Here is a 26,066-nt window from a genome sequence, read left to right as displayed (position 1 = left end):
TGGCCAAAGTGCAGAACCCTGCCCTTGGCCTTGTTCAGTCTCATCCCATTGGCCTCTGCCCACCCATCCAGCCTGTCCAGGTCTCTCTGCAGGGCTCTGCTACCCTCCAACAGCTCCACACTGCTCCTAGCTTGGTGTCATCTGCAAACTTACTGATGCTGGACTCAGTGCCCTGCTCCAGATCATCAATAAAGATATTGAACAGGACTGGGCCCAGCACTGATCCCTGGGGCACACCACTGGTGCCAGCTGCCAGCTGGATGTGGCTCCTTTCACCACCACTCTCTGGGCTCTGCCATCCAGACAGTTCTTGACCCAGCACAGAGTGAATCTCTCCAAACCATGAGCTGCCAGCTTGGCCAGGAGCTTCTTGTGGCAGACAGTGTCAAAGCTTTGCTGCAGTCCAGGTAGACTCCATCCACAGCCTGCCCCACATGCACCAGGCAGGAACCTGAGCATAAAAGGAGCTCAGGTTGGTGAGGCAGGACCTGCCCTGCCTAAACCCATGCTGGCTGGGCCTGATCCCTTGGCCACGCTGTAGGTGCTGTGTGATGGCACTCAGGATGCCCTGTTCCATGCCCTTGCCTGGCACTGAGGTCAGGCTCACAGCTCTGTAGTTCTCTGGCTCTTCCTTTCAACCCTTCTTGTGGATGGGATCACATTGGCAGCTTCCAGTCTTCAGGGACCTCTGCAGTGAGCCAGGACTGCTGATAAATGATGGAGAGTGGCTTGGCCAGCTCAGCTCCAGCTCTCTCAGCACCCTAGGATGGATCCTGTCTGGTCCCATGGACTGGTGAGGATCCAAATGTCTCAGCAGGTCCCTTACTGCTTCCTCATGGATTAGAGGGGGACTGTACTGGTCCCTGACTCCATCTGCCAGCTCAGGAGTCCAGCTGTGCTGGAGACAACCTGTCCCACTAGTGAAGACTGAGGCCAAGAAGGTGTTGAGCAGCTCTGCCTTTTCCTCATCCTTTGTCACTCTGTTCCCCTCTCTATCTAACAAGGACTGGAGCTTGTCCTTGGCCCTTCTCTGCCAGTCAGATACTTACACAAACATTTTTTATTCCCCTTACCAGCAGTGGCAGCCTGAGCTCCAAATGGGCTTTTGCCTCTCTCATTTTTCCTCTACAAGACCTAGCAACTTCCTTGAACTTCTCCTGGGACACCTCCCCTCTTTTCCAAAGGTGATACACTCTCTTTTTATCTTTAATGCCTTCAGCAGCTCCCTGCCCATCCAGCCTGGCTGCCTCCCTCCTTGGCTCCTCTGCCAGCTCAGTGGCACAGCTGCTCCTGTGCCTGCAGGAGTTCTCTCTTGAAGCAGCTCCTGCCTGCCTGGACCCCTTTGTTTCCAAGGGCTTTTTCCCAGGGAACTTTCTGAGTTAGTTCCTTAAATAGGCTGCAGTCTGCCCTTGGGCAGCCCAGTGTGGAGGTTCTGCTGATCCCCTCCTGGTTTCACTCTATCATTTCATGGTCACTGGACCCCAGGCAGCCTCTGACCACCACATCCCCTACCAGCCCCTCTCTATTTGTGAGCAGCAGGTCAAGCAGGGCTGCCCCCCTGCTAGGCTCACCTAACAGCTGGGATAAGAAGTTGTGTTCCACACACTCTAGGAACCTTCTAGACTGCCTCTTCTCTGCAGTGTTTAAGTCCCAGCAGATGTCTGGTAGGTTAAAGTCGCCCACCAGAACAAGGGCAGGTGATCTTGAGGCAGCCTCGAGTTGCTTAAAGAGTAATAAATCAACCTCTTCTTCCTGGTTGGGAGGTCTATAACAGACTCCAACCAGGATATCAGCCTTGTTGGCCCTCCCCTTAAGTCTCACCCGTAAGGACTCAACTTGATCATCCTTGATTTCTACCCCCATGACATCCAGAGCATCCTTAATATACAGAGCCACTCCCCCACCTCTTCTCCCTTGCCTGTCTCTCCTGAAGGGTCTGTAGCCATTGATGACAGCACTCCAATCATGTGAGCCATCCCACCACGGTTCAGGGATGGCCACAAGATCACAGTATTCCCCCAGCACCAAGGCTTCCAGCTCCTCTTGTTTGTGACCCCTACTGTGTGCATTAGGGTACTGCACTTCAGCTGGGCTGCTGCTTTTACCCCTAGCTCTAACCTACCATCCTCAGTTTCCTTCCTGGATCACCTAAAGCAGATCACACAGCAACACATCCAGGTGGGCCTTGGTAGTGTCCAGAGGAGGAGACTCCACTGCCTGCCTGGGCAGCTTGTCCCAGTGCTCTGCCCCCCGCAGCACAGAGAATTCCCTTCCCACCTCTGGTCAGGTTTATGCTCACAGTGCTCCAGGGGAAGGACTCTGACTGTGTTTTGCCCCCCTTCAGGTTTGCCACCAGCAAGAGGTGGCCAGCAGTGGTCTGGAGCAGCTGCGGCAGGAGTCCTGGCGCCAGGGGCAGGCCTTGGCCAAGGTGTCCAAGGAGAAGGAGGTCCTGGTGCGGGAGAAGGCAGCCCTGGAAGTGCGGCTGGCAGCCCTGGAGAGGGACAGACAAGGCCTTGCAGAGCAGCTGGCAGAGGCCAGGTAAAGGCAGGCAGGAGAGCACAGGCAGGAGAGCCCAGGCAGGGAGCTGTTCCCTGTCAGGGTTAGTCGCTCCATGAGGATTAGCTGCAGCCTGGGTGCTCCTCAGCCCTTCTCACCTTCCATGCACAGCAAAGGAAGAACCTCACACAATCAGTCAGGGCTGGAAGGGAGCACAAGGAGCAGCCAGTCCCAACCCCCTGCCATGCCCAGGGACACCCTACCCTAGAGCAGGCTGCACACAGCCTCAGCCAGCCTGGCCTCAAACATCTCCAGCCATGGGGCCTCAACCACCTCCCTGGGCAACCCATTGCAGCCTCTCACCACTCTCCTGCTCAACAACTTCCTCCTCACCTCCAGCCTCACTCTCCCCACCTCCAGTTTTGCTCCATTCCCCCCACTCCTGCCACTCCCTCACAGCCTCAAAAGTCCCTCCCCAGCTTTTCTGTAGCCCCCTTCAGACCCTGACAGGCCACAAGAAGGTCCCCAGATGTTTTGTTAGCCCCCTTCAGATGCTGGAAGGCCACCAGAAGGTCCCCTGGGAACCTCTTCTGCTCCAGCCTGCACAGCCCCAACTCTTTCAGGCTGTGCTCACAGCAGAGCTGCTGCAGCCTCTCAGCATCCTCCTGGCCCTGCTCTGGACACTCTCCAGCATCTCCACAGCCCTCTTGTCCCAGGGGCTCCAGAGCTGGATGCAGGACTCCAGGTGGGCTCTCAGCAGAGCACAGCAGAGGGGCAGAATCCCCTCCCTTGCCCTGCTGGCCACACTGCTGCTGCTGCAGCCCAGGCTCTGCTTGGCTCTCTGGGCTGCAAGTGCACACTGCTGGCTGCTGCTGAGCTTCTCCTCCAGCAGCACCCCCAAGTCCCTCTCCTCAGGGCTGCTCTCCAGACAGTGTCCCAAGAGACAGCCCCAAACCAAGGAGCACAGCAGGACTTCAGTATGATCTTCCTGACAGCTAAAGCCAGCACAGCTCAGGGTTATGCCCCCTTGCCCATTGCTGTGTGAAGTCCACACCAAGGCAGCCTGGCTCTGGAATATGCTTTCTGCCTACAACTGTTCCATTCTCAGGGGTAGCCACTCAGTCTTGAGCCACTTCTTAACTGGAGTGACTCCCTGTAGGTGTCAGGAGCAAGAAGCTCATTTCTCTCTCTCTGCAACTCGTAGGTCAGTGAAGGAGGCACTGGAATCCAGCCTGTTTGAGACTCAGCAGCACTTATCTCAGCAGGAGATCACCAAGAGTCAGCTTGAAATGCAGCTTCACACAGTCACACAGGCCAAGGAGGTGATACAAGGTGAGAGCCTCATGAGCATCTTCTCCTGATCCCCCCTGCCTGGGAAGATGTCTGAAAATAGCTCTGTCTGCAGTGATTCTGAGGAGTGGGGATGAAGGCTTGGGGCAGTGTGGCTGGAAAGTGCCTGTCAGAAAGGGCCCTGGGGGCTGTAATGGGCAAGCAGCTGAGCAGGAGCCAGCAGTGCCCAGGTGGCACAGAAAGCCAATGGCAGCCTGGCTGGGATCAGGAATGCTGTGCCCAGCAGGAGCAGGGAGGGGATTGTGCCCTGGCACTGGGCTCTGGTGAGGCCACAGCTCAGCAGCTGTGTCCAGTTTGGGGCACCTCAGTACAGGAGAGCTGTGGAGGTGCTGGAGGCAGTGCAGAGGAGGGCAGGGAAGCTGGGGAAGGGCTGGGGAAGAGATCTGATGAGGAGAGACTGAGGGAGCTGGGCATGGTTGGTGTGAGGAGGAGGAGGAGGCTGAGGGCAGAGCTCATCACTGCCTGCAGCTGCCTGAGAGGAGGCTGTGCAGAGGTTGGTGCTGGGCTCTGCTCACAGGTACTTAGTGGCAGAAGAAGAGGGAATGGCCTCAAGCTGCAGCAGGGCAGGCTTAGGCTGGCCAGGAGGAGAAGTCCTTTGGCAGCAAGAGTGGCCAGGCCCTGGCACAGGCTGCCCAGGGAGGTGGTGGAGTCCCCAAGCCTGGAGGTGTTTGAAGGTGTTTGGCTGTGGTGCTTGGGGCTGTGGCTCAGGGTGAGCCTTGCAGAGCAGGGTCAGTGCTTGGGCTTGGGGGTCCTGAGGGGCTTTGCCCACCTGAGTGCTTCTGTGGCTCAGTGCAGTCGGAGCGGGTCCCAGCCCGGAGCAGGCTGTGTGACGCTGCCTGCGCCCTGCCCGCAGGGGAGGTGAGGCACCTGCAGGCGGAGCTGGACGCGGAGAGGTCTCTGCTGAAGCAGGAGCGGGAGCGCCTGGCACAGCAGCTCCTGCAGGCAGAGCAGCAGCACCACAGCAGCCTCCGGCTCAGGGAAACCGAGCACCGAGTGGAAAGAGACAAACTCCTGCGGCACCTGGTAGGGAATGCTTCCAGCGTCTGAGCTCCTCCAGCGAGCTGTGGGAGCTGCTTGAGAAGAGGAGTCTGGGGGGCTGCAAGCAGGCTGCAGAGAGGCTGTGCCCAAAGGGCTGCAGGGACAGGACGAGGGCAATGGCTGCAAAGCAGAGCAGAGCAGATGGAGATTGGATGTGAGGAACAAGTTCTGCCCCAGGAGGCTGCTGCAGCACTGCAACAGGTTGCCCAGGGAGGTGCCTGAGGCCCAGCCCTGGAGATGTTCCAGGTGAGGCTGGGCAGGGCTGTGGGCAACCTGCTCCAGTGGAGGATGTCCCTGCTGAGTGCAGGGGCTTGGACTGGCTGAGTTCTGGAGGTGCCTTTCCAGCCCAGACCCTCCTCTAAGTGTGTGAAGTGGCAGCCATCAGCTGTCACAGGCCACACAGCTGCTGCCAGGCAGCAGAGCCAGGGGCCACAGGAAGACCCACAGCACTGTGCTGAGACACTGAATGCAGCCACAGTGGCAGTGTGGGCATAAGATGCCTTCACCAGAAGGTTGGGTGGTTTGTGGGAGGGATAAAGCTTCACATCACCTGGGCTGATGCAAAGCTCCACAGGAGCCTGCAGGGTGAGTGCAGCCCAGACACAACCCTGTGCTGGGCTGCAGCCAGAGCAGTGTGGGCACAGGGCAAGGGAGGGCATTCTGCCCCTTGCCTCTGCTCTCCTCACACCCCACCTGCAGCCCTGGGGGCAGTTCTGCAGCCCCCAGCACAAGCAGCACATGGAAGTGTTGGAGGCAGTGCAGAGGAGGCCACCAAGATGCTGAGAGGGCTGCAGCAGCTCTGCTGTGAGCACAGGCAGGGAGAGTTGGGGCTGTGCAGGCTGGAGAGGAGAAGGCTTGGAGGAGAGCTTGGAGTGGCCTTGCAGGAGCTGAAGGGGGCTGCAGGAGGGCTGGGGAGGGACTATTGACAAGGGCTGGGAATGAGAGGAGGAGGAGGAGGAATGGGTTTGAAGTGGCAGAGGGGAGATTGGAACTGGATGTTAGGAAGAAGTTGTTTGCAGTGAGGGTGGTGAGAGACTGGCACAGGTTGCCCAGGGAGGTTGTGAAGCACAGAAGCACCCAATGTGATCAAAGATCCCATTGGGTGCTTCTGTGCTCCACAACCTCTCTGGAGGTGTTCAAGGCCAGGCTGGATGAGGCCTTGAGCAACCTGTTCTAGTGGGAGGTGTCCCTGCCTATGGCAGGGGGTTGGAACTGGCTGAGCTTTGAGCTCCCTTCCAACCTAACCCATTCTGTGATCTGTGTTGAGAAGCTTGACCAGGGCTTGGTCTTGAAGGCTTTACCTCCCCTGGTCAGGAGAGTGAGCAAGAAGGACACCACACAGAGCTGCAGAAGATGCTGGAGCAGTGGGAAAAGGAGAAGGCAGAGGCAGAGGAGGAGCATGAGAAGAAGCTGTTTGACATGAAGCAGGAAGTTGCTACCATGCAAGCTCAACGAGAAGAAGAGCAAACTAGAGCTGAAAATGCCAAGCAAGAGGTAAAGACTGAGAGGAGAACTGGGTGGAGCTGCAGGGGGTGGCTGCAGGCTGGGCTCTGGGCAGCCCTGCGTGCTCTCAGCAGTCACTTTGGTGGGATGAGAGGTCAGCAGTGCTGTCCTGGGGACTGGGAGTGACACCTTGCACAGAGCTGTCACTGGAAGGTGACCAGGGAGGGGCCATCAGGGTGAGCAGAGGACTGGAGCTGCTCTGCTGTGGGGACAGGCTGAGAGTTGAGGCTGTGCAGGCTGGAGAGGAGAAGGCTCCAAGCAGACCTTATTGTGGCCTTGCAGTGTCTGAAGGGGGCTGCAGGAAAGCTGGGGAGGGACTTTCTAAGCTCTCAGGGAGTGCCAGGACTGGGGGGAATGGAGCAAAGCTGGACCCAAAGTCCTCTTGCTGTGGAGGGCCAGGGGACAGCAGTGCCCCTAACTGTGTCTGCAGGAGCTGAGATTGCAGGGCAGTGCTCAGAGATGGCAGCAGGGCCCTGTCATAGCATCCCAGAGGGGCTCAGCTTGGAAGGGACCTCAGAGCTCATCTATTGCAACCCCCTGCCGTGGGCAGGGACCCCTCTCACCTGGATTCAGCTGCTCAGGGCCTCATCCAGCCTGGCCTTGAACACCACCAGGCAGGCAGCACAGGTGTCCCTGCCCATGGCAGGGGAGTTGGAAGTGGATCCCTGCCAACCCTGACTGATTCTATGATTCTAAGGCAGTGAGCAGGACAGCAGAGGCTGGGGCAGGGCAGTGAGCAGGGCAGCAGAGGGTGAGGCAGGGCAGTGAGCAGGGCAGCAGAGGGTGAGACAGGGCAGAGAGCAGGGGCAACAGAGGGTGAGGCAGGGCAGCTGGGCAGTGCCACTCCTTTGCCTGTTAGATGGCTAAGAGGTTATTGAGCATTCAGTCACCATGAATTGACCATAGGTGAAACATGAAATGGTGCCAGGGGAGGGTTAGGTTGGAGAGGAGGACAAAATTCTTTGGTGCCAGAGTGGTGAGGGATTGGCACAGGCTGCCCAGGGAGGTGGTGGAGTGCCCATGGCTGGAGGTGTTCCAGAACCCTTTGGCCATGGCATTTGAGGCCAGGGTTTGGTCCAGAGTGGTGCTGGGCTGCTGGTTGGACTGGGTGACCTCAGGGGGTTGGACTGGGTGACCTCAGGGGGTTGGACTGAGTGACCTCAGGGGGCTTTGCCAACCCACCCAGTCCCATGGTTCATGCTTAGGCAGCTGTGGCTCCAAGTGAGCAGAGAGTCAGCCTCACAGCTCTTGGAGGGTGCCTGAGCCCAGCAGTCTTTGACTCTTGCCACACAAACCTGGTGAGGGAAGTTCAAACTCAGCTTCTCTTTCTTTCTGTGCAGGTCCTGCTAGAAAAAGAAAGTGAGAAGCAGGCTTTGCTAGAGACACTTGTGCAGACTCAGCAAGAGCTCAGAGAAGCCTGCCAGCAGCTCCAGCAGCTCCAGCAGGAGGTGAAGGAGCAGCAAGAGAATGGGCAGGTGAGTCTGGCCAGCAGGGCAGCTTGGCAGAGCAGGCAGTTGGCATTTAGATGTAGCAGAGAGGCTTGAGAGAGCCAAGGTAGAGAGTGAGGGGCAGTAACAGGGAAATGTTCAGCTTGGGGAAGAGAAGGCTTTGAGGAGACCTTGGAGTGGCCTTCAGACATGGAGCTGTTGGAGCCAGTGCAGAGGAGGCCACCAAGATGCTGAGAGGGCTGCAGCAGCTCTGCTGTGAGCACAGGCTGAGAGAGTTGGGGCTGTGCAGCCTGGAGAGGAGAAGGCTTGGAGGAGAGCTTGGAGTGGCCTTGCAGGATCTGAAGGGGGCTGCAGGAGGGCTGGGGAGGGACTATTGACAAGGGCTGGGAATGAGAGGAGGAGGAGGAATGGGTTTGAAGTGGCAGAGGGGAGATAGAAAGTGGATGTTAGGAAGAAGTTATTTGCAGTGAAGGTAGCAAGGCACAGGATGAGGGTGGTGAGAGACTGGCACAGGTTGAGGGTGGTGAGACACTGGCACAGGTTTCCCAGGGAGGTGTTCAAGACCAGGTTGGATGAGGCCTTGAGCAGCCTGTTCTAGTGGGAGATGTCCCTGCCTATGGCAGAGAGTTGGCACTGGCTGAGCTTTGAGCTCCCTTCCAACCTAACCCATTCTATGAAGCGTGAGCCCTGGGACTGAGGAGGCAGAGCTGCTGGAAGCACAGAGCCTGGTAAGCTCCAGAGATGGGCAGCAGGAAGGAGGGTTTCCAGTGCAAGCAGAAAGAAGTAGCTGAGTGAAAGTGATGTTGAGACAAAGAGCCGAAAGCTGAAGCTGCTGGCAGGTGCCAGGAGCAGTTGGCAGGTGCCAGGAGCAGTTGGCAGGTGCCAGGAGCTTGCTCTCCACTTGTGTTCACAGAACGTGGCAGAAAAGCTGCAAGCAGAGCTGCAGGAGACTCAGAACAAGATGAGGGCAGTGGAGAACAGGCACAAGGAAGAACTCAAATCTGTCAAAGAGGAAGTGAATATCCTCCTTCAGCAGAGGGATGCTCTACAGAAGCAGGTGACTGGACCAGCAGTAGCAGCTCCACTCCTCACCCAGGTGGGCTCTGCCCTTGTTGCCTTCTCCACTGCAGAGCAGGCTGATGGGGGCAGCTTCTGACTGCCTGCATCCTGTGGCGCCTGTCTCAGTTGCTCTGAAGAAGACTCAGTGGTCAGCTGAAGCTCAGTCCTGTGCCCTGTTTGCCAGCCACCATCAGAGTGGAGTTCTGCTGGCTTGGCTCTGAAGGGGCTTTGTCAGCTGAGCAAGGTCACCCACCTCGATTTCTGAACAAGTTGGCTGTGCCCAGGAGCCAGTAATGTGCCCTGCTGGCCAAGCAGGCCTCTGGCACCCTGGGCTGTGCAAGAAGGGCTGTGGTGAGTAGGTCTAGAGAGGTTTTATTCCCTCTCTGCTCTGCCCTGCCGAGGCCACAGCTGGAATATTGTGTCCAGTTTTGGGCCCCTCAGCTCAGGAAGGACCTCAGGAGCTGCTTGAGAGAGTCCAGCACAGAGCCCCAGAGCTGCTGCAGGCAGTGAACATCTTCCTGAGGAGGAGAGCCTGAGGAGCTGGGGCTGGGAGCTGGCAGCAGAGGAGCCTAAGGGCTGCCCTCAGTGCTGTGATGAAACATGCAGGTGGGCAAAGCCCCTCAGGATCTCCAGGTCCAACCTAGAGCCCTACCCTGCGAGGGTCACCTTAAACCACATCCCTGAGCACCACAGCCAGGCTGGGTGACTCCAGCACCTCCCTGGGCAGCTCATTCCAGTCCCTGGCCACTCTCTCAGTGAAAAACTTCTTCCTAATGTCCAACCTAAACCTCCCCCAGCTTGAGGCCATTCCCCCTTGTTCTGGCTCCAGCTACCTGTGAGCAGAGCCCAGCAGCAGCCTCTCCACAGTGTCCCTTCAAGTAGCTGTAGACAGATGTGCAGGGCTGGAGCCAGGCTCTGCTCAGGGATGGCCAAGGGCAGCACAAGGGGCACTGGGTGCCAGCTGGAGCAGAGGAGGTGCCATGGGAACAGGAGGGGACACTTTGTCCCTGTGAGGGTGCTGGAGCCTGGAGCAGGCTGCCCAGAGAGGCTGTGGAGTCTCCTCCTCTGCAGACTTCCAAACCTCCTTGGATCTGTTCCTGTGTGCCCTGGCAGGAGGTTGGACTGGGTGGTCTCTGGAGGTCCCTCCAGCCCCTGCCACTCTGTGAGTCTGTGATCCGTGGGGAATCTGCACTGCCATGGAGTGGGAAGTTGTTCTTTGCCTTCCTCTATAATGGCTGAGATGTGGGTGGCCATGGCAGGCTGTGGTCAGTAACTGCTCCCTTGTGTTCTTGAGGTGGAAGAGTTGACATCTCAGCTGGCAGCCTGTGAAGAGGCCCAGCAAGTGATTGGCCACAAAGCTCAGCAAGATCTGAGTGAGGCACAGGAACTGTCAAGGCAGAAGGTGATGGAGATTGGGCACCTTCAGAAGATCCTGAATGAGAAGAAGATGCAATGGGAGGAGGTAGAACATCAGAACAAGGAGCTGCAAGTGTGCCTGCAGGCTTTGGAGGGAGAAAGGAGTCGGTGGAAAGAAGTGGAGCATCAGAATGTAGAATTCCAGGCTCTGTTGAAGGACCTGGAGAGTGAAAAAGCCAGGTGAGGGCAAGCTGTGAGCTGCAGTCTGCCTGCTGGAGGCCCTCTGCCAGCTCCTGGAGCCACAGAGTGGGCTGGGCTGGAAGGAGCCTCCACCTCTGTGGCTCTGTGGGGCTGGGCTGGAAGGAGCCTCCATCTCTGTGGCTCTGTGGGGCTGGAAGGAGCCTCCACCTTTGTGGCTCTGTGGGGCTGGGCTGGAAGGAACCTCCACCTTTGTGGCTCTGTGGGGCTGGGCTGGAAGGAGCCTCCACCTCTGTGGCTCTGTGGGGCTGGGCTGGAAGGAGCCTCCACCTCTGTGGCTCTGTGGGGCTGGGCTGGAAGGAGCCTCCACCTCTGTGGCTCTGTGGGGCTGGGCTGGAAGGAGCCTCCACCTCTGTGGGGCTGGGCTGGAAGGAACCTCCACCTTCTGTGGCTCTGTGGGGCTGGGCTGGAAGGAGCCTCCACCTCTGTGGCTCTGTGGGGCTGGGCTGGAAGGAACCTCCACCTTCTGTGGCTCTGTGGGGCTGGGCTGGAAGGAACCTCCACCTCTGTGGCTCTGTGGGGCTGGGCTGGAAGGAGCCTCCATCTCTGTGGCTCTGTGGGGCTGGGCTGGAAGGAACCTCCACCTTCTGTGGCTCTGTGGGGCTGGGCTGGAAGGAACCTCCACCTCTGTGGCTCTGTGGGGCTGGGCTGGAAGGAGCCTCCACCTCTGTGGCTCTGTGGGGCTGGGCTGGAAGGAACCTCCACCTTCTGTGGCTCTGTGGGGCTGGGCTGGAAGGAACCTCCACCTTCTGTGGCTCTGTGGGGTTGTTACACCATGCAGTAACGAGTGGCTTGCTCTCTCTTGCAGTCTGACTCTGTCTCTGGAAGAGAAGGAGCTGAGCATCAGAACCCTGGAAGAAAACAACCTTGCCCAGCTCAGCCAGGTGTCTCAGCTTCTTTCTGCTCTTCAGCAGGCCCAACAGCTCCATTCAGACCAGAGAACAGAAGTAAAAGACCTCCACACCCAGGTGACCTTTATGCTGGCATCCTCCAGGGACACAGATCACCACCTTCAGCCTGTAGCCCCCAACCTGCTTCCACTCCTCCTGTCTTCTGCCCAGAGGCTTTGAAGGCTGAGGCCAAGGCTGCATCTCTACATTCTGCCTGTCTTGTCCTCTCTTCTCTTATGGCTTTAAACCTCTGAGGGGAAACAGAGAAGTCCTTTGGAGCTTCTCAGTATCTCTTGTTAGGAACCTTGCCCCAGGTGGTGCTTCTAACTCTGCTGGGCACTGAGCAGTCCAGTGGAGGAGAGGTGATGCTGGCAGGCTGTGCAAGGCACTTCCAGCTCTGCCAGTTCCTCTGGCATTTTGGAGGTGCCCTCTAATGGGTGCTGATTGTCTCCCCTTTACCTCTGCTCCCAAGCAGCCCAGCTCTGCAGGGGTGCTCCTGCTGCCAGCACCCCACACCCCCACAGGCAGAGCTTCGTTTCTGAGCCTGGGCAGTTTGAGCCTTCCTTGGGGGCGGGGAACCTGCCCCCTCCCCCCCAGCCTCCAGATACTGGTTCCTGCCTAGTTTTGTTCAGTCTGAGTCCTTGGCTCTGTGCCTTCTGCTCCTTGGCTCTGTGCTGCTTGGCTGAGGTTCACTTCACAGCATCCTGAGGGTCGGAAGAGATCACAAAGGTTGTCCAGCTCCAAGGCCCTGCCTCCCTCCAGCACAGCCTGCTCCAGGCCCTAGCCAAGCTGGCCTTCAACACCTCCAGGCAGGAGGCATCCACAGCCTCCCTGGGCAGCCTCTGCCAGTCTCTCCCCACCCTCACTCTGAGGAATCTCTTCCTCATCTCCACTTTCAGTCTCTCCTCTGTCTGCTCAAAAACATTGTCCCTCCTTCCTGGCACTGCCAGCCCTTGGCAAAAGTCCTCCTCCATTCTTTCCTCTGCTCCTTGCTGTGCTGCCCCAGCAGCAGCCCTGTCCCTGAGGCTCTGTGCATCTGTCTTGCAGGTGGAGTCCCTGCAGGGAGCAGTGCTGGAGAGGGAGGCTGCCCTGGCAGCTCGGGAGAAGCAGCTGCTGCAGGCTCTGCACGAGTCCCAGGCTGGAGAACAGTGCCTGAGGGACTCTCTGAGCAGGATGGAGACAGAGCTGGCTGAGCTGCATGTGAAGCTTTGTGGCACAGAGGGCAGAGCAAAGGCTTTGGCCACAGAGTGCCAGCTGGCTGAGAGTGCCCACAGTGAAGCCCAGGCCCAGCTGGACAGACTGTGCTCGAGTCTGCAGCGCCTGAGCTCTGACAGCAGAGACCTGCTCACCTGTGCTGCAGGCACGTCTGGGGCTGGGATGTGCCCAGTGAGACACGGGAGAGAGGTGCAGGGAGGGGTGGGTGGCTCTGTGTGGTCTGCAGGGGTGGCTCTGTGTGATCAGAGTCATCAAATGGGTTGGGTTGGAAGGGAGCTCAAAGCTCAGCCAGTGCCAACCCCCACCTCCCACTAGAACAGGTTGCTCAAGGCCTCATCCAGCCTGGTCCTGAACACCTCCAGGGAGGTTGTGGAGCACAGAAGCACCCAAGGGGATCTTTGATCTTTGATCACATTCTGTGCTCCACAACCTCCCTGGGAAACCTGTGCCAGTGTCTCACCACCCTCACTGCAAACAACTTCCTCCTCATAACATCCAGTTCCAGTCTCCCCTCTGCCACTTCAAACCCATTCCTCCTCCTCCTCCTCTCATTCCCTGACCTTGTCAATAGTCCCTCCCCAGCCCTTCTGCAGCCCCCTTCAGCTCCTGCAAGGCCACTCCAAGGTCTCCCCCAAGCCTTCTCCTCTCCAGGCTGCACAGCCCCAACTCTCTCAACCTGTGCTCAGAGCAGAGCTGCTGCAGCCCTCTCAGCATCTTGGTGGCCTCCTCTGCACTGGCTCCAACACTTCCATGTCCTGCTTGTGTTTGGGGCTCCAGAACTGCCCCCAGGAGTGCAGGTGGGGTGTGAGGAGAGCAGAGGCAAGGGGCAGAATCCCCTCCCTTGCCCTGTGCCCACACTGCTCTGGCTGCAGCCCAGCACAGGGTTGTGTCTGGGCTGCACTCACCCTGCAGGCTCCTGTGGAGCTTTGCATCAGCCCAGACCCCCAGGGCCTGTTCCTCAGGGCTGTTCTCAGCCATTCCCCACCCAGCCTGGAGCTGTGCTTGGGATTGCACCCACCCAGGTGCAGGACCTTCCCCTTGGCCTTGTTGAATGCCATGAGGTTGGCCTGGGCACAGCTCTGCAGCCTGTCCTGCTCCTGATGTGACAGACTCATCCTTGCAGTTCAGGAGGTGGTGAAAGCAGGCACAGAGACAGGTGTGGGTGTGGAGCCATCACGAGGGAGCAGCAGCTGAGGTGTCAAGTCCTGGGCTACATGCATTTGTCCTTGGGGTGGCACTGACACCAGTGCCCACCAAAGCAGTGCCAGCCTGTAACTCGCCTCTTGCTGTTGTGTGGGCTCCAGGACGGTGGCAAAGACACTGCCACCTTCTCCTGGATGCAAAGAGGCTTTGTTCCTTGGGGGCCCTTCAGTTACAGCTTGGCACAGAATGGCTTCTCTCTTCAGAACAGGGGCATGGCTGGCACGGAGCTGCCACTGCAGAGCTCACAGTGCAGAGAGTCTCAGCAGCCCTCCAAGACCTGCAGCAGCACCTGAAGCAGACCCAGCAGGCTCTGGTAATGTGTGTTTGGTGCCCCCAGGAGCCCTGTGCCCTGCTGTGCTGAGCTCACAAGCAGAGTGCCCCATCCAGGCTGGGTGTGAGGTCTCAGCCAGGTTTGCTGCCGTGGGGAGGAAGGAGACTCCTCATCACAGCTGCCCCTGCTGCCCCCTCCTGCCTTCTGTTTCTGCCTTAGTGCTTGTACCTCTGTCTCCTGCCAGAAGGTGCTCTGTGAGGTGATGCTTTTGTTCTTTACCTCGTGCAGAATGATGCCAAGAAGAAGATAGAGGACTTGGAGGTGGAGCTGAGCAGGAGGCAAGCTGAGAGAGACCACTTCAGTGCCCACAATCAAGAGCTGCAGAAGCAGTTGGCTCAAAGCCAGAAAGGTAAAACTTCACCTTCCCAACCCTGTCCCAGCAGGGGGGGATCTCTGATGCCATGCAGGGCACCACAGCACAGTGCCTGGAGATGAGAGCAGGAGAAAAGCAACAACCATGAGAGCTGCCAGTGAAAGCTTGTTAGGCTGCAGGCTCCAGGGGCTGTCAGTGCAGGGCTGCTGCCTTTCAGGTCTTATCTCATTGCTGAGTGAATCTCATTGTCCAGCCCCCTGCAGTCAAGAGGGAGGTTTCCAACTACATCAGGTTGCTGAGGACCACATCAGGTTTGACCTGGAACATCTCCAGGGATGGGGCCTCAGCCACAGCCCTGTGCAACCTCTGCCAGTATTTCACTGCCCTCAGGGTGCACAACCTCCTCGAGTCCACCCTAAATCTCCTCTGCTCCAGTTTCAAACCGTTGTCCCTCATCCTGGCACTCCCAGCCCTTGGCAAAAGTCCCTCCCCAGCTCTCCTGTAGTCTCCTTCAGGTAGTGGAAGGCTGCCCTAAGGTCTCCCTGCAGCCTTCTCCAGGCTGAGCAGCCCCAATTATGAACCTCTTTGCTCTCCATATGCTCTTTAAAAGCAACCTGTGAAAAACTCTTACCCTTGCTGACTTCTACTTCCCCTGCCAGGGGGCTTTAGTTGCCCTCATTTATGTCTGTCCTGGTGGGCTAGGAAAGCACAGGCAGGCAAGTGAGGAAGTGGTGCAAGTCAGTTCTGTTTGCCTGTGCTTTTCACTCCTCTCTCTCCTCTTCACTGCTGCAGAGGCACAGGTGGCAGAAGACAAGAAGAGCTTTCTCCAGGCTGCCTTGCAGGAGGAGGCTGTTGCTCTAAAGGAGGAAGCTTTGACTCTACACCAAGGAGTGGCATCTTTGGAAAAGAAACTGGAGAGCACTGAGCAGCAGAGAAGAGATGTCCTGGTGAGGCTGGCAGGTGCCTGGAAGGGGCAGTTCTAAGTTGGTTTTGACCTTTGGTTAATAATTCTAAGGAGCAACTTACAGAATCCCTGAATGGCTTAGGCTGGAAGAGACCTCAGAGCTCCTCTGCTCCAATCCCTGCTCAAGGCCTCATCCAGCCTGGCTTTGAACACCCCCAGGCAGGGGGGTTGTTGTGGCCAAAGTGCAGAACCCTGCCCTTGGCCTTGTTCAGTCTCATCCCCTTGGCCTCTGCCCACCCATGCAGCCTGGCCAGGTCCCTCTGCAGGGCTCTGCTACCCTCCACCAGCTCCACACTGCTCCTAGCTTGGTGCCATCTGCAACCTCACTGCTGCTGGACTCAATCCCCTGGCCCAGACCATCAGTAAAGATACTGACCAGGGCTTTGCCCAGCACTGACCCCTGGGGCACACCACCAGTGCCAGCTGCCAGGTGGCTGTGGCACCATTCACCACCACTCTCTGGGCCCAGCCCTGCAGCCAGTTCTTGACCCATATCAGAGTGACTCTGCCCAAGCCAGGAGCTGCCAGCTGTGCCAGGAGCTGCTTGTGGCAGAGGTGCCAAAGGAGGAGTTCTTGACTCTCTTCCTCCCTGTTTTTCAGCACGAACGGGACAGTTTGCAAGCACTGAGAGAGAAACTGGCCTGGGACATTGAACTTCTTCAGGAGTCAGTGGCAGCCTCTGAAAGCAGAGCAGATACAGCCACAGACATGAACCACTGCCTCCAGCACCAGCTCCAGGCTACACTCTCTGTCTTGAACATGAAAAATGAGGAGATGGAAACACTGAGAGGGGAAATCCAAGTGCTCCACAGACAGGCAGCAGAGGGAAAAGCTTTGCAGGAGAACCTCACTGCTGTCCTGTCAGAGAGGGAGGCAGAAATGAAGCTGCACCAGGAGCAGGTGAGAATGCTGGAGAAGCAGAAAGCAGTGCAGCAAAATGCTCTCCATCAGGTTATTAAGGACATGACAGAGGGAAAACAGAAGACAGAATCCCAGCAAAAACACATTGAGGAGCTGGAGAAGCAGCAAGAGGAACAAAGGGTTGCTGTAAGAAAAGTGAGCAAAGAGCTTGAAGAGAGAGACAAAGAGCTCAGATCCCAGCAAGAGCTGATAGCAGAGCTGGAGAAGCAGCAAGAGCTGCACAAGACTACAGCCAGCGACATGAGCAGAGAGCTGCAGGAGAAGGACCAAGAGATCAGATCCCAACAGGAACAGATACAGGACCTGGAGAAGCAGCAGGAAGCACAGAGGACTACTGTCAGCAACATGAGCAGAGAGCTGGAGCAGAGGGACCAGGAGATTAGATCCCAACAGCAGCAGATACAGGACCTGGAGAAGCAGCAGGAAGCACAGAAGACTGTTGTCAGCAGCATGAGCAGAGAGCTGGAGCAGAGGGACCAAGAGATCAGATCCCAGCAAGCACTGATAGCAGAGCTGCAGAAGCAGCAAGAGGCTGCCAGCAGCATGAGCAGAGAGCTGGAGCAGAGGGACCAAGAGATCAGATCCCAGCAAGCACTGATAGCAGAGCTGCAGAAGCAGCAAGAGGCTGCCAGCAACATGTGCAGAGAGCTGGAGCAGAGGGACCAAGAGATCAGATCCCAGCAAGCACTGATAGCAGAGCTGCAGAAGCAGCAAGAGGCTGCCAGCAACATGAGCAGAGAGCTGGAGCAGAAGGACCAAGAGATCAGATCCCAGCAAGCACTGATAGCAGAGCTGCAGAAGCAGCAAGAGGCTGCCAGCAACATGTGCAGAGAGCTGGAGCAGAGGGACCAAGAGATCAGATCCCAGCAAGCACTGATAGCAGAGCTGCAGAAGCAGCAAGAGGCTGCCAGCAACATGTGCAGAGAGCTGGAGCAGAGGGACCAAGAGATCAGATCCCAGCAAGCACTGATAGCAGAGCTGCAGAAGCAGCAAGAGGCTGCCAGCAACATGAGCAGAGAGCTGGAGCAGAGGGACCAGGAGGGGAAAAGAATGAGTCTAGAACAGGAGTGTACATCACAAGTGAGAAATCTGCTCGTGGAGCTTGATGAGCTGAAAGGACACTTGGAGGAGAAAACCACAGAGCTGATGTCATTGACTCAGCAGATGCAAGGCCTGGAAAAGGAGAGGGAACAAGGGGAAGCTCTGCATGCCAGCCTGCAGCACCTGAGGGCACTTCTGAAGGACAAAGAGCAGCAATGTGATGCTCAAAGGGAGCAGCTGAGACTCCTCCAGCAGTGCAAGGAGCAGCAGGAGGGGCACCTGCAGGAGCTTCAGAGTAAAGTGGCAGAGATGAGCCTCTCCTTAGCTAAAAGAGATCAAGAGCTTGAACTGCAACAAAAGCAAATGCAGGAGGCTGAAGAAGTGATGGAAGTGCAGTTAAAGGCTGTCCATGAGCAGCTGGAGCAGGCCTTGGAAGCCTTGAAAGAAAAGGACAGAGTCCTAGAAATCCAAAAGGGGCAGACATGGAACTCTGAGGGAAAACCAGAGGAGCTCTTTCACAGAGCCTCTGGACACACTAAGCCAGTGCTGACAGAAAAGGATTTCATGGCTGAACCTCAGGAGGAGGTGATGGAGACCTTCCAAGACCAAGATTCTGAACAACAGAAGGACATTCTGCAGCATCTTCAAGGGGCACTGAAGGGACAGGAGCAAGAAATGCTGTGGCTTAGAATGCAGGGTGAGGCATGCAGGGAAGAGGAGGGAAAGCAGGCAGCTGAGCAAGCAAATCTCCAGGCAGCAAAGGAGACTCCAAAGGACAGAGGGAGAAAGATCAGTGTGCTGCAGGAGGCTGTGGCCAAACTCCAGCAGCAGCAGGAGGCAGCAGAGGTGCAGGTCAAAGCCAAACTGCAAATCCTGGAGTCTTCTCTGGAAGCTGGAGACCAAGAGAGAGCTTCCTTGCAGGAGCAGCTCCAGGGCTTTGTGGAGCAGGAGCAGGCAGAAAGCAGGCAGGCCCAGAGGCTGCAGCAGGAGCCAGGCAGGGGAAGCCTCATGGCAAAGCAGAATGGTTTGGAGTTCCTCAGGCAGGCAGAGCAAATGGACATGTTCCAGCTGTGGGGAGGAGGCACAAGAGGAGCAGTAATGTGCCAGAAGCAAGTGGAAGGGCTTCAAGCAGTGGTGAGGAAGAGAGATGAAGACAATGAAACTCCTATGCAAAGCCTGCAGTGCCGAGATGAGCAGGGGAGCTTGCAGGGGAGCTTGCAGGACCTCCAGCTCAGGCTGGCCAAGGAGGAGGAAGAGCTTAGACACCACAGACAGCAGAAGGTCCAGCCTGAGAGGGAAGAAGGGACCAAGGCTCGAGGTGAGCCAAAAGAGATGGAAGAGGAAGTAGAAGCTCTCCAGGAGCATCTCCATCAGGTTGAGCAGATGCTGACAGAGGAGGATGAAGAGCTCAGGCATCAGAGAGGCAGAATAAGGAGTTTGGAGGAGACGTTGCCAGGGAGAGGAGGAGAGCTTAGGAGGCAGAGTGAACTCCTGAAGCCATTCAGAGCAGCTTTGCCGTGGGAGAGCCTGCAGAAGGCAGGGCAGAAGCTGCAGCCGTGGGAGGCAGAGCAGAGGAGAGCCGTGCAGGAGGGAGGCAGCCTGCTGGCGAGGCAGCGGCAGCGCAGCCAGGCGCTGGCAGGGCAGCGGGAGGCGGAGGAGCTGCAGCGGCTGCTGGCTGCTTTGGAGCTGACTGGGAGCGGAGGAATGGAGTGGAAGGAGAAGGCTCAGGCACTGAGTCGTGCCCTAGCCGAGAGTGAGCTGGCCAGTGGCACGCTGAGGGAGGAGGTGGCCATCCTGCGGGGCATGGTGTCAGAGAGGGACAAGGACCGCTGCCAGCTGCAGGTAGGCACTGTGCTTGCTGCTCAGCCCCCTCAGGTGTCCCCGAGGAGCTCTGGAGGTGTTTGCCCCAAGGACAGGAGAATAGAAGTTGCCATCAGGGGCTGGCTGCCTGCCCAGAGGAGCCTGCAGGATGCAGAAGGCACCCCAGGATTTGGAGCTGAGGCAGAGTGTCCCCCACTAGGCACCCAAGCAACAAGAGTGCTCCTGGTTGCCAGCTGCTTCCCCCTGCCCCCTGGATCCTCAGCAGCTGCCTGGAGGGGCTCAGGCAGGCTCCAAGGAACAGCAGCTAAGCTGGTGAAGGGTCTGGAGGCCACAGCTCAAATCCTGGGCTCAGTTTTAGGGCCCTTTGCTTCCAGAAGGGCATTGAGGAGCTGCAGCAGAGCCAGAGAAGGGCAACAATAGTGGGGAAGGGTCTGGAGAAGAGGGCTGGGGAGGAGCAGCTGAGGCAGCTGGGGGGGTTGGTGGGGAAGAGGAGGCTAAGGACAGAGCTCATTGCTCTCTGCAGCTCCCTGAGAGGAGGCTGGAGCCAGGTGGGGGTTGTCCCTTGAGAGAAGAGCCCAAGTGACAGGACAAAAGAGATTGGCCTGAAATTGTGGCAGGGGAGGTTTAGGTTGCAGATGAGGAAAAAAAATCTGTACAAAGAGGGTTCTGAAAGCCTGGAGCTGTCCAGGGCAATGCTGGGATCCCCATCCCTGGAGGGGTGCAAAAGCCTGCTAGATGTGCTGCCCAAGGATGTGGTGCAGCAGTGGCCCCGGTGGAGTTAGGTGGTGGTTGGACTTGCTGACCTTAAAGGTCTTTTCCAATCAGAGTGGGGGACACCAAAGCAAAAGTAGCAAGAAGCACATCCAGAAAACCCAGATCCATGCTGCAGGGTCCCCAGGGCAGAGTCTGTTGTTGTGTGACCCCAGAGACTTGGCAGTGCCCATTGCTGTGTCCTGTCACTCTTCCCAGGGTGTTGCTGCAGGCTTTCTGAAGCTGCCTGCGGCGACAGCTGCCCTCCCGTGCCCTCTGTGTGCCCTCTGTGTGCCCTCTGTGTGCCCTCTGTGTGCCCTCTGTGCCCTCTGTGTGCCCTCTGTGCCCCGCAGGCTGCTGCAGAGGAGCAGCATCGTCGCTGGCGCTCGGAGCAGCTCCTGGCGGCGCAGCGCCTGCAGCGCCTGCAGCGAGCCGTGGCTAAGCTGGAGCTGGAGAAGGTGGAGCTGAAGCAGCTCAATGCCGAGCTCAGGAGCACCCTGGAGCAGGTGAAGCAGGCAGTCAGCACCTCTGCAAGGCCTCCTGTGCCTTGGCCATCACACTTTGGAGCCCTCTGCTGCTCCCTCTCCTGCCATGCCGGCTGGACACACAGTTCCATCTCTGTCTCTCTCTTGCAGTCACAGAGTTGGTTGGGCTGGCAGAGCCCTCTGAGGTCATCCACTCCAACCCTCATCCCAGCCCCACCATGGCCACCAAACCCTGGCCCCAAGTGCCATGGCCACACAGGTCTGGAACACCTCCAGCCATGGGCACTCCACCAGCTCCCTGGCAGCCTGTGCCAATCCCTCACCACTCTGGCACCAAAGACATTTGTCCTCCTCTCCAACCTGACCCTCCCCTGGCTCCATTTCAGGACATTTCCTCTCCTTCCATCCCCTGACCCCAGGCAGCAGAGCCCAACCCCAGCTGCCTGGAGCCTCCTCTCAGGGAGCTGCAGAGAGCAATGAGCTCTGCCCTCAGCCTCCTCTTCTCCACCCCAACCCCCCCAGCACAGCTCCCTCAGCTGCTCCTCCCCAGCCCTTTTCTCCAGACCCTTCCCCACCTTTGTTGCCCTTCTCTGGTCCTGCTCCAGCCCTTCAGTGTCCTTCTTGGAGCAAGGGGCCCAGAACTGGACCCAGGATTTGAGCTGTGGCCTCAGCAGTGCTGAGTTACAGGGCACCCTCAGTGCCCTCTGGCACCCCACTGCCCTCCCCAATGCACATTCACTCTGGTGCCACCATGCTTGTGCCACTGTCCCCAGACACACACATTTGCCCTGCTCATGTCAGGAGCTGTTCCCTCTTGCTCTTCCATAGCCTGCAGTGTTGCTCTCTGCCCCCAGCCTTCTCTGGTGCAGTTAATGGTCTTGAGCAGAAGTCCTTCCATGCTGCCCAGAGGCCTTTTTGCTCCTTGGTTGCTGGCAGCTTCCTGTGACCTTTTCTCCTACCCAATGTGCAGGTGGAAAGTGAACGGAGGAGGCTGAAGAGATGCTGCAGTGCCCAGTCCCTGCCAGCTGCAGGTGCATTTTCTCTCTCCCAGCCTGACCAGCACAAGATGCCTGCTGCTAGACAGGTGAGGACAGGAAGGATCTTCCCTGGTGGGAAGAGAGGAGAATGGCAGATGCCAGTGGCATCAGCCCCAGTGTGCACTTGCAGCACACAGAGCCAAGCAGAGCCTGGGCTGCAGCAGGAGCAGTGTGGGCAGCAGGGTGAGGGTGGGGATTCTGCCCCTCTGCACCCTCTGCTGAGACCACACCTGGAGCACTGTGCCCAGCTCTGGAGCCCCTGGGGCAGGAGAGATCTGGAGGTGCTGGAAGGTGTCCAGAGCAGGGCCAGGAGGATGAGCCCTGGAGCTGGAGCTGCTCTGCTGTGGGGACAGGCTGAGAGAGTTGGGGCTGTGCAGGCTGCAGAGGAGAAGGCTCCCAGGGGACCTTCTTGTGGCCTTCCAGCATCTGAAGGGGGCTATAAAAAAGCTGGGGAGGGACTTTTGAGGCTGTGAGGGAGTGCCAGGAGTAGGGGGAGTGGAGCAAAGCTGGAGGTGGGGAGAGTGAGGCTGGAGGTGAGGAGGAAGTTGTTTTGCAGGAGAGTGGTGAGAGCAGTTTGGGCTCTGCACTGGTCTGAGCCAACAGAGAGCTGAGCAGGCACAGGCTGCCCCCCACTGCTCCCCACTCTGTGCACTGGTTGGGGCTGTGCAGGCTGGAGAGAAGGCTCCCAGGAGACCTCATTGTGGCCTTGCAGTGTCTGAAGGGGGCTGCAGGGCAGCTGGGGAGGGACTTCTGAGGGTGTCAGGTAGTGACAGGAGTGGGGGGAATGGATCCAAGCTAGAGGAGAGGAGACTGGGTTTAAACCTTAAGAGGAAGTTGTTCAGCATGAGGGTGGTGAGAGCCTGGCACAGGTTGCCCAGGGAGGTGGTGGAAGCCTCATCCCTGGAGGTGTTTAAGGCCAGGCTGGCTGTGGCTGTGGGCAGCCTGATGTAGTGTGAGGTGTCCCTGCCCATGGCAGGGGATTGGAGCTGGATGACCCTTGAGGGCCCTGCCAGCTCTGTGACTGTGAGTACAGAGCATGGCCCTGAGCAGACTGCAGACTGAAAAGCAATCTTTGTGTTCTCTGACAGGAGAAGTGCCCCACACACTGCTGCCATCGGGGAGCTGAGCTGCAGAGCCAGGTGAGGAGCAGGCAAGCTGGCACCCAGAGCTGCAGTGGCTGTGCTGCTGGGCACAGCTTCTCCTGCTGCTGCAGCCTCAGGCTCCTGTTGGGCTGGCAGGAGCTGAGTGCAGCAGGCAGTGCCAGTTTGATGTTCTGGTTGCTCCTGGCAGCCAACATCCTTCAGCCACATCCAGTCTCTGGCTTGCCTCAAGGCCAGGCTGGGTGGGAGGGAGGGGAGGGAGTGCAGCAAGCTGGAGCTGCCTGGGAAGCAGAGAATGCTCCCAGCCTGTGCCCCTCAGCTCTCTCCTTGCTGCCTGTCACCATTTCCCCTGGGCTCAAGCAGCAGTGGAGCTCCAGGGGTCTGAGGCAGGGCCAGAGCTTGTGGCCTCCATGCACCCACTGGGCTGCTGCTGATCAGCTGAGCCAGAGCCCTGAGCCCTGTGTGAGCCTTTGTTTGGCAGTGCAGGATGTGCAGGCAGCTGCCCAGCCCTGCTGCATCCCTTGGCAGTGGTGCTGGCAGCACCAGCAGCTGCCAGGCTCCTCTCTCTTGTCCTTTATGGAGCTGGGACCCTCTGGTCTCCCCCAGGAGGTGAACCAGAGAACTGTGGTTGGAAAAGCCCTCTGAGGTCATCCAGTCCAAGCAGCAGCCCAGCCCCACCATGGCCACCAAACCCTGGCCCCAAGTGCCATGGCCACACAGTTCTGGAACACCTCCAGCCATGGGCACTCCACCACCTCCCTGGCAGCCTGTGCCAATCCCTCACCACTCTGGCACCAAAGACATTTGTCCTCCTCTCCAAACTAGCCCTCCCCTGCCACAATTTCAGGTCATTTTCTCTCCTTCCATCCCTTGAGCCTCCAATCCCAGCTGCCTGCAGCCTCTTCTCGGGGAGCTGCAGAGAGCAATGAGCTCTGCCCTCAGTCTCCTCCACCCCAGCCCCCTCAGCTGCTCCTCCCCAGCTCTGTCCTCCAGACTCTTCCCCACCTTTGTTGCCCTTCTCTGGACCTCTTCAATGTCCTCCAGGATGTGAGGTTCCCCAGACTGGACCCAGCAGTCAAGGTGCAGCCTCCTGCAGCACAGGGACAGCATCAGCTGCTCACAAGGGTTCAGGGCACTGCACTCAGGGTTTCTCTCAGTCCAGTCCATGATGCTGAGCTGTGGCAGAGGAGCTGAGAACACTGCTGGAGCCATCAGGGTGCTCTCACCAGGAGGCTTCAGTGTCTGAAGCTTTGTTGCTGCAGTTACCTGACCTTGCCTTGGTGGCTGTTGCCTGCCTGCAGGGAGGGCCTGCCCCTGCAGCTCACAGGAGTGCTCTGTGCAGAGAACAGTCCCCAGCTGGCTGAGTTGCTCACTGCTGGAGGAGGCTCTGATGCCCTCCCTGGTGATGCACCTCTGGATGGTTTGCCAGGAAGAGCCTCAGAGCTGCTGAGAACTGGAGCTCAGCCCAGGCTGGCCCTGAGAGCCTCTGGCATCCCATTGCAGAAGGAGAAGGTTTGTCAGGGCTGGGGTTGTGGGGTGCAGCTTCTCTGGGAGCCATGGAGCTGCAGAGGGTCCTGGCAGGGTGGGTTTGCCTGAGCCTGGCTTTTTGCCCCTTGCAGGTGTCCCTGCTGTGGAGGCAGCTGGCCCAGGAGAGAAAGCACAAGCAGGACTACATCGAGTGCTGTGCCAGGACCAGCCAGGAACTGTCAGACCTTCACCAGGAGCTCTCCTGCTCCTTAGCAGCTGTGGCCAGGGAGCCCAAAGCTGCTGTGCTGGAGGCAGAGAGCAGGAAGCTGGATCGGTCTCTGACCGTGAGCCTGGCAGTGATGTCTCCTGAGAGGCAGCCTCTGCATTCCACACCCAGGGCCACCAGAGGTGGTGACCTGAGGTGACAGCACCGAGGTGCAGCAAAAGGCAGGGGAAGGAGCCACATCTGGGAGCTGCTGTGGCCTGGCTGAGGGCAGGAGCTGTGAAGGGAGAGGAAGGCTCAGGGCGCAGCAGCGGCTGCAGACCCCACAGGAGGAGCAGTGCTGGGACAAAGCTGCTGCTGGGATGGGGTCAGACAGGCCTGGGCAAGCAAAGTCCACCTGCTGGGCAGGCAGAACTCCTCCTTCCAGAGGGTGGCTCAGCTTGGCAGCAGCAGCCCTCACCTTAGGTGGTTGCTGTTGGTTTCTGGCCCGTTGGGTTGGGGTTGTGTCTGCTGAGGCTCTGGTGGCAGGGGAAAGTGGCTGCAGCTGTGGCTCCTGCCAGAAGCTTGGGGAAGGTCTCCCCTGCCTCAGAATCAGGCTCAGCTCTGGGCAAGGCTGAGCCAGGCAGCACCTCTGGGATGTTTAAGAGGGAAACCAGATGTGGTGATGCTGTTATTTAGGGATGGCATCAGCCTTGGGGAGGAGTGGGACATGGGGCAGACAAGGATGTGGGCACCCAGGTGGGTGAGGAAGAGGGTGAGAGCCCTGCTGGAGCAGCCATTGGCTTGGAGTGAGATGGACAAGCTGAGCCCCTCCAGCCCTGGGGGGCAGCTGTGGGGTAAAGTCCTGCCTGCAGTGCTGGAGCAGGAGCTGCTGCTGGAGAAAGGACACTGAGGGCCTGCAGAAGGCTCTCCGTGGAGACCTGCTCCATGGCAGCAGTGCTGCAGCAGGGGGGGCTGGGATGATGCCCCTGAGGAGGAAGGAGCAGCAGAAGCAGCATGGAATGGCCAGGGGCTGGGGGGCTGCAGGTCCCCTGGGCTGAGCTGTCTGCTGTCCCTCTGCTGCAAGTGCTGGGGGGCTGCAGGTCCCCTGGGCTGAGCTCTCTGCTGTCCCTCTGCTGCAAGTGCTGGGGGGCTGCAGGTCCCCTGGGCTGAGCTCTCTGCTGTCCCTCTGCTGCAAGTGCTGAGAGGCTGCAGGTCCCCTGGGCTGAGCTCTCTGCTGTCCCTCTGCTGCAAGTGCTCCTCTTGCAATTAAATGATTCTGGTTTGCTCAGGTCAGCTCTGTCTGATGCCTGTGAGTGGGAGTGAGGCCTCCCTGCCTCTGCTCTCAGCCCCCACAGACACTTACAGAATCAGAGCTGCCTGGGCTGGCAGAGCTCTCTGAGATCATCCACTCCAACCCTCAGCCCAGCCCCACCATGGCCACCAAGCCCAGCCCCAAGTGCCATGGCCACACAGTTCTGGAACACCTCCAGCCATGGGCACTGTACCACCTCCCTGGCAGCCTCTGCCAATCCCTGACCACTCTGGCACCAAAGACATTTGTCCTCCTCTCCAACCTGACCCTGCCCCGGCACAGTTTCAGGCCATTGCCTCTCCTGTCTCCTGAGACCCAGGGGAAGAGCCCAACCCCAGCTGCCTGCAGCCTTCTCTCAGGGACACAATGAGGTAGGGCAGTGATGGTTCCTCTGTGCAGAGGTTGTGCACTGCTGAGGCCACAGCTCAAATCCTGGGTGCAGTTCTGGGTCCCTCACTCCCACAGGGACACTGAGGAGCTGCAGCAGGGCCAGAGAAGGGCAA

General features: G+C 58.4%; 1 protein-coding gene across 4 annotated transcripts in view; it reads left to right on the top strand.

The window, feature by feature from the left end:
- CEP250 (centrosomal protein 250) overlaps positions 1-25,539 on the top strand; it is a 45,890-nt gene extending 20,351 nt beyond the window's left edge. For 3 of the 4 annotated variants that reach the window (XM_064168079.1, XM_064168080.1, XM_064168077.1), the window contains 17 exons: positions 2,345-2,538; positions 3,701-3,828; positions 4,700-4,869; positions 6,199-6,378; positions 7,728-7,862; positions 8,749-8,892; positions 10,189-10,490; positions 11,317-11,476; positions 12,446-12,758; positions 14,020-14,129; positions 14,376-14,496; positions 15,253-15,407; positions 16,025-19,228; positions 20,311-20,463; positions 21,413-21,526; positions 22,568-22,618; positions 24,199-25,539. In XM_064168079.1, the coding sequence (XP_064024149.1) occupies positions 2,345-2,538; positions 3,701-3,828; positions 4,700-4,869; positions 6,199-6,378; positions 7,728-7,862; positions 8,749-8,892; positions 10,189-10,490; positions 11,317-11,476; positions 12,446-12,758; positions 14,020-14,129; positions 14,376-14,496; positions 15,253-15,407; positions 16,025-19,228; positions 20,311-20,463; positions 21,413-21,526; positions 22,568-22,618; positions 24,199-24,471 (5,907 nt within the window). In that variant the 3' untranslated portion in view covers positions 24,472-25,539. The remainder of the gene's footprint in view (positions 1-2,344; positions 2,539-3,700; positions 3,829-4,699; positions 4,870-6,198; positions 6,379-7,727; positions 7,863-8,748; positions 8,893-10,188; positions 10,491-11,316; positions 11,477-12,445; positions 12,759-14,019; positions 14,130-14,375; positions 14,497-15,252; positions 15,408-16,024; positions 19,229-20,310; positions 20,464-21,412; positions 21,527-22,567; positions 22,619-24,198) is intronic. The other variant, XM_064168078.1, reaches the window with a different exon arrangement.
- The last annotated feature ends 527 nt before the right edge of the window (positions 25,540-26,066 follow it).

The sequence above is a fragment of the Pogoniulus pusillus genome, chromosome 29 (assembly GCF_015220805.1).
Source record: "Pogoniulus pusillus isolate bPogPus1 chromosome 29, bPogPus1.pri, whole genome shotgun sequence".
NCBI lineage: Eukaryota > Metazoa > Chordata > Aves > Piciformes > Lybiidae > Pogoniulus > Pogoniulus pusillus.
Note: the sequence above shows the minus strand (reverse complement) of the source record. Positions and strands in the feature narration are given on the sequence as shown.